This window comes from Spea bombifrons, chromosome 2 (genome assembly GCF_027358695.1).
Source record: "Spea bombifrons isolate aSpeBom1 chromosome 2, aSpeBom1.2.pri, whole genome shotgun sequence".
NCBI classification, from domain to species: domain Eukaryota; kingdom Metazoa; phylum Chordata; class Amphibia; order Anura; family Pelobatidae; genus Spea; species Spea bombifrons.
In genome coordinates this window covers 109,556,458-109,568,919 of record NC_071088.1, presented here as the reverse complement: position 1 = coordinate 109,568,919, position 12,462 = coordinate 109,556,458, and the positions used below count along the sequence as shown (strand labels likewise).

The 12,462-nt window shown below is 41.2% G+C and overlaps 1 protein-coding gene across 3 annotated transcripts in view; it reads left to right on the top strand.

The window, feature by feature from the left end:
- RCBTB2 (RCC1 and BTB domain containing protein 2) overlaps nt 1-12,462 on the top strand; it is a 28,458-nt gene that overhangs the window by 826 nt on the left and 15,170 nt on the right. For 2 of the 3 annotated variants that reach the window (XM_053455542.1, XM_053455541.1), the window contains exons 2-4: nt 1-70; nt 9,159-9,300; nt 10,921-11,071. In XM_053455542.1, coding sequence (XP_053311517.1) covers nt 9,178-9,300; nt 10,921-11,071 — 274 coding nt within the window. In that variant the 5' untranslated portion in view covers nt 1-70; nt 9,159-9,177. The remainder of the gene's footprint in view (nt 71-9,158; nt 9,301-10,920; nt 11,072-12,462) is intronic. The other variant, XM_053455543.1, reaches the window with a different exon arrangement.

Here is a 12,462-nt window from a genome sequence, read left to right as displayed (position 1 = left end):
GACTGTATGATCCATGGCTGACAGGAAGTGTTTGAAGTAACTACAATAAGAATTGCACGTGATATCAATGGTGAGTTCTACAAGTGTTATGAGTTATTGCATTAAATAAAACACCCAAACCAATGTTGGTTGTTGTTATGATAAGTTTACATCAAGTTTCCCAAGGTGTAAATATTTGCTTGTTGGTGTAGTTTGGGATGGTTGTTAGTCTTTTTCTATTTTTAATTTCCAATACACTAATACAACAACCTGCAAGTAGAATCCCTACACAGATATAGGGGAGAGTGGTGAATTCCAGTGAGCGCAAAAAAAGCATGTCAGTTTCCGTCACTGCATACAGTGGACTGGAAGATTTATACGCATGTTACAAATTCATGATAGACACAATCCCAAGTGTGGCATAATGAAGTATATATGTATATAAAAACTGACAAATATGTGCCACACTGGTTTTTCTCTTTCATTCACAGATCAGCCTGTTATAAATAACCCCAGTGTTCCAGCAACATAAAGCAAAATGAGCAGATTCTAGAAGAATCTAAATAAAGTATTAGCTGTGTCTATAACTGTGAATACATGTATGTGCAAAGTTAGGGCATCTTGACGTGTGTGCATGTTTTAAGTATTTTATGTTGGTTATAATTGTAGTGGTTCAGAACCTCTTTTTTTTATTTTATTTTTTTTAACCCCTTAAGGACAATAGGGGTTTTTACTCGTAGTATATTGTGGGACAATGGCTATTTTAACATTTTTCGGTGTTGCTGTTTAGCTGTGATTTTCTTCTTTCTCATTTCGTGCTCCCACACATATTATATATTGTTTTTTTCAGGACAAACAGGGCTTTCTTTAGATACCATTAATTTTATCATATCATCTAATTTACTATAAAAAAAAATGATAAAATATGGGGATTTTTTGTTAAAAAATTACTTTTTCTCACTTTTTAAACAAAAAACTTTTACTCATCTGCAAAAACGAATGAAAAAACCTGCTAAATAGATTCTACTATTTGTCCTGAGTTTAGAAATACCCAATGTTTTATGTTTTTTTGCTTTTTTCTGCACGTTATGGGGCAATAAGTACAGGTAGCGTTTTGCTATTTCAAAACCTTTTTTTCCAAATCTGGTAATTCTTCCCCCCATGTGCCATTTCGGGTATCTTTGAAGCCGGCCAATGCAATTTACCCCATCAAGTCATATATTTTTAAAAACTAGACACCCCAAGGTATTTCACATGCTGGTAATTTAACCCTTTCCATGCACTAATTTTACCACCAGCCTTTGTGAAACTTTATGGTAGTACATTTTTTTGTATTTTTTTCACACACGTTGTACTTCAGGTATAAATTTATCGCTCCTGGTATATGTCCGTGTCACACAACACCCCAATATGTGTTCAGTAACATCTCCTGAGCGCAGTGATACCCCACATGCATGGGTTTGTTGGGTTATTTGGGAGGTAAAAGGCCGCCTTTGTGAGGTGTGTATTTTTTGGCCATTTAGACATCTGATCCTACTGCCCCCATGTCCCATATTTGGGACACCTTTGAACCCGGCCAATTCAATTTATCCCATCCACTCATGCATTTTTTAATACGAGACACCCTATGGGCATTTGTAATGCCAATATTTTAACTCTTTCCATGCTGGAATTTTTGTAAAGATAAAGAATTTTAGGACTTGCTTATTAATTTTTTTTTTTTTTTTTTTGGTGACAGTGGGGATTTTTATATGTTACCATATTATTTTTATTTTTTTTAAACATTTTTTAAATTTTTTTTTTAAATTTTTTTTTTACATTTTTTTTTAATTTTTTTTACGAATCACTCATTAGTGAGCTGGGCTCCATTGACCTTGCATGGTTGGATGCAGTACCTGCATTCAACCTGCAGGAGGAGCTTGAGAGTTCACAAGAGGGTCTGGATAGACCCTCTATGAACTCATATTTATTGTTCATGCCATCCTGTGAATGACGGCAACGTCATTTACAGGATGGCACTTGTGGTTGCTCTTCGGAGCAATCACAAGGTGATCGGGGTAGGGGGGTAGTGTTACTGACATGCCTCGATATCGAGGCATGTCAGTAACACCATTTATGCTTAGGAAGCGATTCAGATCGCTTCCTAAGCTGTTTTAGCCGGGCGCCGCCGCGATCTTTGATGATCGGTGCGAGGGCTGCCCTCCCCGGATCCACGGTCAGCCTCACTTGTGAGGCTTCCGTGGATGCTGCAAAGCCGCCGATCGCGGCGATGCAGCTATTTAACGGCAGCCCGTACATGTACGGGCATTGTCGTTAACCCGTTGCACGGCAACCCCGTACATGTACGGGGATTGTCGTTAAGGGGTTAAATACATTTTTGCTATTGGCTATATACTTCCCTGAATAAAACAAAACAATAGTCATGAGGGATAAATTTACATTTGGTTTTGTGGTTTTGTCTTTATTTGAAGATATGGATTATGTACAAATATTTCATTGTGGTGCAAAGTTTGAAAAGCAATCTGATTTCATTGGATTTTATGGTGATGTGACCACTTTTCAGGATAGGTGCCAGAATGTCTCTTTTTCTTAAGAAAAGAAAAAAATTTTTTTTTTACACGTTTTGTGAATACATCATACAGCGCCCCTAATTAGAAATCTTATTCTTTTTTTTTTAAAAAAAATATGGTTTAAAATGTATGGCTGCTAAACAAACGCACAACTTTCAAAACATTTTAGACTTTTAAAGTTTATATATGAGAGCAATAACCAATATAATTCTTAAGTGTCAGAATAGTCAAAAGTAACACCTCTAATTCCTCAGCATATCAGATAGTATGATAGTAAGCGTTGGTTCCCAGGGCACACCGATGGTCTAGGTTTTTGAACTCTCCCTAGTGTGGCAGTTATTAAATCCCACGCTGGTAGTATGCCTTGAGGACTAGTTCGGGAACTACTACTCTATTAATGTAACATTGTTTTTTGGCGTCAGAGTTTCTGCTTTACTGTATCCCAATAAACAATGGCCTTGAGAGATTTGTGCCTCTCTACCCAGTGAAAGCAGCGCAGATAGCATTTTGTTATTGGAGACATGTACTTTTAACAGACAAACAGCGGAAGAATGCTCATAAATATAGCTGGGTATTGTTTTTGAAGTCGTTATTTGTTATTATTTGGCGAGACAGTTTCCTCAGGGCTGAGTTTAGCTGCCTAAAGAAGTCTCTAAAATGTTGCAGAAGTATTTTTATGAATGCATAGTTTGTAAGTGTGTATTTATATGTATATGTGTAATGTATATAACTTTCTTTATAATTTATATAATGTATACTGTATTTGCTCGATTATAAGATGACCCCCCCCAATATTTGAATATTAATTTAGAAGAAAAGAGCCTGAATATAAGATTTACTAGTAAATATTAATTCACATGTAAACTATTTTTTCATATTTAATAAAAACCATGATTGAGAAAAATGCATTTTATTCCCTCTTATTTGCCAACGTGCACCCAGTTATGCACATCTGCCCAGCGGATATGCCTTATACCCCTTTATATGCCACTCCCCCCCCCAGAAATACCTTATACCCCCTATATGCCACCAGATATGCCTTATACCCCTTATATGCCACTCTGCCTCCCTGATATGCCTTATACCCCCTTTATGCGACTCTGCCTCCCTGATATTCTTTTTAACCCCCTATATGCCACTGTGCCCCTCCAGAAAGCCCTTATACCAGTCCTTCCCTAGACTTCTCCCCGTGCTTCAGATTCCTTGGTGTGCAGTGGTAGCAGCTGGTGAAGGGCTGTACGATGTGGGCAGACAACCTCCGCTGCTGCCAGCACTTCCGCTGGGGCTTCTATGAATGAGCGTCGGAAGGTAATGTGACGCCGGCGCTCTGTCGTAGAAGCCCCAGCAGAAGTACCTGCAGCTGCAGAGGTTGTCTTTGTGTGTTGCGCAGACCTTCTACCGGCTGCTGGTGAGGAGGATCCAGGTCCCCTGCAGCGCTGCGGGGTGTCTGGATCTTAGTCTTGTAGTCAGGCCTCTATTTGAGGACCTCAAATATAAGGCAATGGTTATTTTTGAGAGCATTTGCTCTGAAAAAAACCTTGTCTTATAATTGAGCAAACATGGTATATACACCCTCTCCCCCAATGACCTCGCAACAATGTGTTTTGTTTCAGTTCTGGATAAATTGTAGGATCTTTTCTTCTTAGAAGGCTAATGAGGCTACATAAAAAATTTTATAGTGAGCAGGAGACGCCTATGAATTTTTGTTGCATCATAGCTTTCTTCAACCTGCCTTCCTGTTTAAAAGTGTATGCAAAATATCATCGCTATTGGTAATCTTTTACACTTGTCACATCCCGATAATGAGATACTGTTGGTTGAAATAATGGTCGAATTCCACTCAGAAAGAGTTTTCCTTTATTTAGATCATGCGCATAATCGAGACAAGGCACACAACACACAAAAGTCGAAGCGTTGTCTGATTACATGTTTGGATTACATGGTTTATATAACCCCTTATCTACTTCTAATAGCATGCATCATTATGATTGGTTACTTTTCAAGCAGGTTACGCCTCTTAAGCTGCATAATTAAAAATGGCCCAGACTTGACCCTTTGCATATATATATATATATATATATATATATATATATATATATATATATATATATATATATATATATATACATAGATATATATATATATATATATATATATATATATCTCTCTATCATAGAGGAAGCGTGTTGGCGGGAACTCATGCATATATTATAGACTACTTCCTTATCTTTGTCAGCAAATAATATTTTCGATAACATAAGTAGGGCTGCAACTAACGATTATTTTAATAATCGATTAATCGGCCGATTATTTTTTCGATTAATCGATTAATCGGATAAAAAAAACAATATGCAAATTTTTCGTTTATTTAAAAGAATTTAATGAACTGGATGTTAAAAAACAACTTAAAATTTACATTAACATTCTTATTTTGTTATGATGTAATAAAAAACAATATTTTCAAAGTACAAGAACCCAAACACAATATTTATGAAACAAAATAACCCCAAACATTCTGAAAAGAGGTGGACTATTACTGTTCAAGAAACTTTGCCCCAGCACTTTGCACTTTGCACCCAGCACTTTGCACCCAGCACTTTGCACCCAGCCCTGGCACTTTGCCCCCAGCACTTTGCCCCAGCCCTGGCACTTTGCATCCAGCACTTTGCACCCAGCATTCAGCACTTTGCACCAGCACTTTGCACCCAGCCCTGGCACTTTGCACCCAGCACTTTGTACCCAGCACTCAGCACCCAGCACTTTGCCCCAGCCCTGGCACTTTGCATCCAGCACTTTGCACCCAGCACTTTGCACCAGCACTTTGCACTTTGCACCCAGCACTTTGTACCCAGCACTCAGCACTTTGCGCCCAGCACTTTGCCCCAGCCCTGGCACTTTGCACCCAGCACTTTGCACCCAGCCCTGGCACTTTGCACCCAGCACTGGCACTTTGCACCCAGCACTTTGCACTGTGCCCCTGCACCCAGTCTCCAACTCTGCCCTGCACCCAGCCCTGCCCCCACATTCTGCCCTGCCCCCACACTCACACTCTGCCCTGCACCCACTCTGCCCTGCACCCACTCTGCCCTGCACCCACACTCACACCCTGCCCTGCATCCCCACCCCCACTCTGCCCTGCACCCAGTCTCCCACTCTGCTCTGCACCCACACTCACACCCTGCATCCCCACCCCCACTCTGCCCTGCACCCAGTCTCCTGCCCTGCACCCCCCACCCCCACTCTGCCCTGCACCCCCACCCCCACTCTGCCCTGCACCCCCACCCCCACTCTGCCCTGCACCCACACTCACACCCTGCCCTGCATCCCCTGAAACCCCACTCCCACCCCGCCGTGGACCCCCACCCCCGCGAATCGCTCTGTGCGAATGGATCCATTCGCACAGAGCGAACCGCTCTGTGCGAATGGAGCCACTCGCACAGAGCGAACCGCTCTGTGCGAATGGAGCCACTCGCACAGAGCGAACCGCTCTGTGCGAATGGAGCCACTCGCACAGAGCGAACCGCTCTGTGCGAGTGGAGCCACTCGCACAGAGCGAACCGCTCTGTGCGAGTGGAGCCACTCGCACAGAGCGAACCGGAACACGTCACATCCGTCACGTAGCTAGAAGAAGGCGGAGACTGCAGAGCGTGTAGCAGAAGCGGGGAACGCTCGCGGAGGTAAGTAAAAGGAGCCGGGTGCTCCAACAACGAATTGATCACTCGATTAATCGATAACGGAAATCGTTATCGATGATTTCCGTTATCGATTATTATCGATTTTATCGATTCGTTGTTTCAGCTCTAAACATAAGCATTTTTCAAACAGATACTTTAAATAGCATGTCTAAACAACAACAAAAATGGAGATTATTCGAAAATAATAAGGGTGTAATAGTGTCATTGTTTGCTGTTATACAGTGCAAATTTGGCTTGGATCTAGGAGCCAGGCGGGGAATGCAAGCTCGATCGGTTGAGATCAGGTGATTGGCTTGGCCATTGCAGAATATTTATTCCACTTCTCTGCCTTAAAAAAGCTCCTGGGTTGCTTTTGCAGTGTGTTTTGGGTCGTCGTCCATGTGTAAAGTGAACTTTGCTGAATTATGCCGAAGCTGAGCAAACAATATATCCCTATACACTTAAGAATTCTTCTGGATGCTTCTCTCTTCTGTCAAATCATCAATAAACACTAGTGACCCAGTGCCATTGGAGGCCATGCATGCCATCACACTGCCTCCATCGTGTTTTACAGATGACGTGGTATGCTTCGCGAGCCGTTCCAAGCCTTCTCCATACATTTTCTTCTTTTCATCATTCTGGTACAGGTTGATCTTAAGTTCATCTGCCCAAGGAATGCTGTTACAGACCTGGGATGGCTATTTTTAGATATTTTTTTGGCAAAGTCTAATCCGGCCTTTCTATTCTTGAGGCTTATGAATGGTTTGCAGCTTGTGGTGAACCCTCTGTATTTTCTCTTGTAAAGCCTTCTCTGTATGGTAGACTTGGATAATGACATGCCTTACTCCTGGAGAGTGTTCTTCACTTGGCTGGATATCGTGAAGGGGTTTTTCTTTACCATGGAAAAGATCCTACAATCTTCTACGATCATCCACCATTGTTGTCTTCCGTGGACGTCCAGGCCTTTTTGTGTTGCAGAGCTCACCAGTGTGTTTTTTTCCTTTTCTCAGAATGTATCAAACTGTTGATTTTGCCGCTCCTGATGTTCCTGCTTTCTCTCTGATAGATTTTTTCTTTTCTCTTCAGCCTAAGGATGGCTGTTTCACTTGCATTGCGTGCTCTTTTGACCGCATGTTTTGAGTTCACAGAACAGTTTCCAAATGTGATTGCCACACCTTGAATCAGCTCTTGATCTTTTACCTGCTTAATTGAAGTAATAACGAAGGAATAACCTACACCTGTCCATTTAATAGCTTTTGAGTCAATTGTCCAGTTATTAAACTAATTCCTAAGCCCTTCCTCCAATTTGGATGTGAATACCCTCAAATTACAGCTGGGAGACTGCAATTTAAGCTTATATTAATTACTCAACTGTAACTTGAAATTATTTGGTAAACAGCTGAAATACCTAAACTTGTGTCAGTGTCCAAATATAACTATATAGGTATATAGCTATATAATAGCTATAATAGGTAATATCTTCTAGTTAGAAAATATTTGATCCATTAGCTCATTAGTGCGCTGTATGTTAAGTTTCATGCACTACATATTGTCTGTGTGTCTTGGTGAAGACTGTTGTATAACCAAAGTAAAATTATTTATATAAATCAATAAAATGCGTATTGAGATGCACAAATTCATAGAATTCAGTGAATGTGAAAGAGAAAGCGAAGGCGTTATTCTGATCTCTGCCACCAGGAGGCAGATGTAAACTATTTAACTTGCTTAACTATACACCCTTCCCATATGTCCAACTCCCCTTAGGCTCTGGCATCTGGGACACAGATTGGCATCTGCAATTGCACTGAACCTGAGCAAGAAATCTGAGGCAAGGCACAAGCGTTTGCCAAAATGCTAATTTACGTAACATTTTTTGCAGAGATTCATGGCAAAGTGGGTGTCCAAATGCTGCTAAGGAAATACTCTAGGCTGTCTGCTTTGCGTTTTATGGGTATTTCGTAGAATCTTTGTTCACTGTTGTGTTAATCACACAATACTAAAAGAATAAGAAAAACAAGGCGTTGATGCAATGATATATACTCTCTAATATTTGTCATGTAATTGAGAGAAATACATGCAATTTTTACATTAATAAGATTTAAAAAATCAAGACTTCAATTATGTAGTGTTTTTGCCAGTTTATCTATCTTAGTGGCAATTTAGGTAAAGGGTAAAGTGCACCTTGTCATTGAAAAATGACAAGGTGTCACTTTGTGTAGGGTAGCTTGTCACCTATACGCTGCGCTAGCCAGTTGATTTATGCACAGTAATGCATGTCATTGCTGAGAAGACCATTTAAAATTTTCTCACACCTGAAAATCACCAGTGCTAGATTGGTAGCGTTGCCAGTAGAGGTCTTTTCAGTCCCCCAGTGCTCATAAACTTCATGGAAAAGCTTTCTTGCTAATTGGTGGCAAGAATCATCAGACCACAGAGGAGGTGGGTAGTTCCTATTCTAGAACTGCAGCTTATACTGATTTATTTTCTTAGTTAATGTAAATCATATTAAAGTACTCATAAGGTATTTTATTTGTCTTTAATGGGGTAAACCTTTACCCCCCCCCCCGTTGTCTCTATGGTGGCACAATCTTCTACATTATGGAACTCAACTGAACAAAAAAAGAAATCCTTCCTATAAAAGGAACCGTGGCTTCCTGGGATCAGTCCAACATATCACCTGAAGTTACAGTGATCTGAGCAGCATCATCACTCGAAAACAAAATTAATGTTTCTAAAAACACTTTGTAGTGCTTTTTTCTAATTTTAGGTTTAAAGAAAAATATATGGCACATTCCTGTAAATATGTAAACATGTAAAGTGCTAATGGAATGGGTTAAGTAAATAAGGAATACAGCTACTTATCACATTTGTATGCTTAAACTCATTTTCTTGTTTATAAATAAAGTTTTTTTAAAATGTTTTCTTCGTGGCTCAGCTTTTCATCTCTCCTGACGATGGTAGACATTGGGAAATGGCCAATCTTCGCTCTCTGTCCGCCAGATGACCTGAAGTTTGTTCAGCAGGCCTGTGTGTTTGGTGCTGGAAATGAGGTCCTATACATAACAAAAAGTGACGAGGTAAAGTTTACATTGCATTTTTTATAGTGTGCAAATGGGACCAATAGTTTAATATGAATTACAAATGTGAAGTGAAAGCTAACATTAAAATTTACAGTATACAAAATGAACAGTAAGGAGACGGCCGTACTCTTGGTAGCTTCCAGTATAAGTGACTGCTTGGGTGAGGATGATATAATTGTGATGCAAGGTGTCTGGTGTGATGATCACAAAGGTCATGAGAAAAGATGGTCAAATTATCAATGGCGTTGGTGATATCAGGCATTAAGCGGGGTGGGGGGGATAACCATAAGCTTAGTCTTGGAAACGTTAAGCTTCAGGTATCGAGATACCATCCACAGTTGGATTTCAGAGTGGCAGTTTATGAGCTGAGTTAGAAGAGCGGAGAGAAAAGCTTCTAAAAAAGATTCTCCAAAGAGAATAAGTAAGAAGTGATGTGGTTTTAGCAGTAAGGAGTAGGGCTGCAACAATTAATCGATAAAATCGCTAATAATCGGTAATGAAAATTGTTATCAATGATTTTCATTATCGATTAGTTGAATTACTCTGAGTATAAGGCTAAGATCCAGATCCCCCAGCAGAGCTGCAGGGGACCTGGGTCCTCCCCTCTGTCAGCCTGTGAATGTCTGCGCGTTGCACGCAGAAAACCTCTGCTGCTGCCGTGCACTTCCGCAGGGGCTTCTATGACAGAGCACCGGTGTGACATGACCTTCTGGTGCTCCGCCATAGAAGCCGTGGCAGTAGCAGAGGTTGTCTACACGCATCACGCAGACCTCCACCGGCTGCCCCCACTAGACACCAGGGAGTCTGGAGCACAGGTGGAAGTCTGGGGATGTATTGGTAAGTCTTGGGGGGGGTATAAGGCATATCTGGGGGACAGAGTTGCAAGCCTGGGGTCAGATGTTCATAAATGGGGGGCAGGCTGGCAACTAAAAGGAAATAATAACAAGAAATGCATTCTTTTCAATCATAGTTTTTATTAAATATGAAAAAATTGCTTACTTGTGAATTAATATTTACTAGTAAAGCAGTTTTTGGCATTAAAACCTAATCTGAGAAATATTATGTTTGGGTTCTTTAGCTTCTGCTAAAATAAGAGCTTGGCTGGTATACTTAAGTGAACTTAAGGAGTTGGAACCACAACAAAAGTGTAAACTCTCCCTTTAGTGAACAGACCCTATTGTGGCTTGTGCTTCTCGGAGTCCACAAAATTGGGGTTTATTCACTAAAGGAGAGTTGTATTTCAACTCCTTCGTATGTACATTAAGAACCCATATGAGCTGCCTCTGCAGGAAGAGCTTGGCAGGCCTTGTATCATTTGTAGTTAAACCAGAGAAATATCTTCAGTCTCCTTTCACGTTGAATTATACAGTATACAGGGCCAGTTACACCGCTCTTGCTGGGGAAATTTGTGTTTGCCCTTTTATAATGAATAGTGAAACAGGGCGTTAAAACCATAACTTTCCTGCCAACTTTCCCTTTAGTGAATAAAACCCAGTATGACGGCCCTGCAGAAAATAGAGAAAAGTGTTGGATTTATTAATGTCTGTAAATAAAAAAGCTAGCAATGTACATATGTATTTAGAAAATGCTTTCATTCATGTTTTTCATTTAATACAGGTATTTGTAATAGGCACAAACTGCAGTGGCTGTTTAGGCACCGGGGATGGTCAAAGTACCATTGAACCAAGACGTCTAGATGTGCTTTCTGGAAAGAAGATAGTTGGTCTGAGCTATGGAAGTGGCCCTCATGTGATCATCATCAATTCTGGTATATATGGCAGGCAAAAAGAAAACGTTGTGTTTATAGAAATTAAAAACCACATGATATTGTGTAGGGCTGCAACAACTCATCCATCGATAATGAAAATTGTTGCCGGGGCTTCTATGATGAAGCACCGGCGTCACATGACTATGTTCAGTCATAGGAAGTGGCAGCCACCAGAAGAGGTGTATCTATGCGCATCGTGCAGATGTTCACCCACTAGACACCGGGCCGGCCCGACAATGGAGCCGAGTGGGGCAACCGCTCCAGGCGGCACTTTTTGCCACCCCAAGCCCCTTTTTTTTTTTTTTTTTTTTTTAAGCTAAAGAGAGAGAAAGGGGCGCCGAGTGGTTTTCGCTTACCAAGCTGTCAGTACCCGCTCGGCGCCCCTCTCTCTCTCCTCTGCGGCGAGTCTTCCTGTTCGGTCTCGGTGCCGGCATGTAATGCTGAGTGCCGGAAGATTCCCTAATTTCCGGCTCAGCATTACAAGCCGGTACCGAGACCGAACAGGAAGGCTCGCCGCAGGACTGTTGAAAGCTAATGCGGGGGGGGGGGTAAGGGTAGATAATAGGGAGGGAGAGGAAGGGTAGATAAGGTGGGGGGCGGCAGGGACGGAGGGAGAGGAAGGGTAGATATGGGGGGGATTTTAAAATTCGCCCCAGGCGGCATTTTGCCTTGGGCCGGCCCTGACTAGACACAAGGCAGTCTGGGGTGGGGGGCAGAGTTGTTTATCAAGGGGACAATCTGGGGGCACAGTGTGGCATATCTGGGGGGCAGAGTGGCATATTATGGGGCTATAAGGCATATATGGGGGTATAAGGCATATCTGAGGGCAGAGTAGCATATAGGGGGAATAAGGCATATCACAGGGCACAGTGGCATATAGGGGGCTATAAGGCATATATGGGGGAGGACAGATTGGCATATCTGAGGGGTAGAGTGGCAATCCTGGGGTCAGATGTGCATAACTGGGATACAGGTTGCAAAATAAAAGGAAATAAAAACAAGAAATGCATTTATATCAATCATATTTTATTAAATATGAAAAACGTTTACATGTGAATGTTTACATGTAAAATAATCATTAGTTGCAGCCCTAATATTGTGTGAATTTGGTATGTAAGCATGGCACCCCTGTAGTGGTTTAAAAAGTGCAGATTAACCCCTTTGCGACCATCTTTGTGATCTGGAGGAGAGAGCCTCGTGTCTTTTATTGTGAAAAAAAAATATAATTTATAATATCCTTTTGTCCTGGGTCGACATAGTTTTCATGAACTCTTCCATCGTCCCTCACAACCCCCGATTTATTTATATATACACGTTTATATACATATTTATAAATAAAAAAAACAAAAACTTTTTAGCTTTCTTTTAGGTTAGTTTGGTAGATGTTTAGA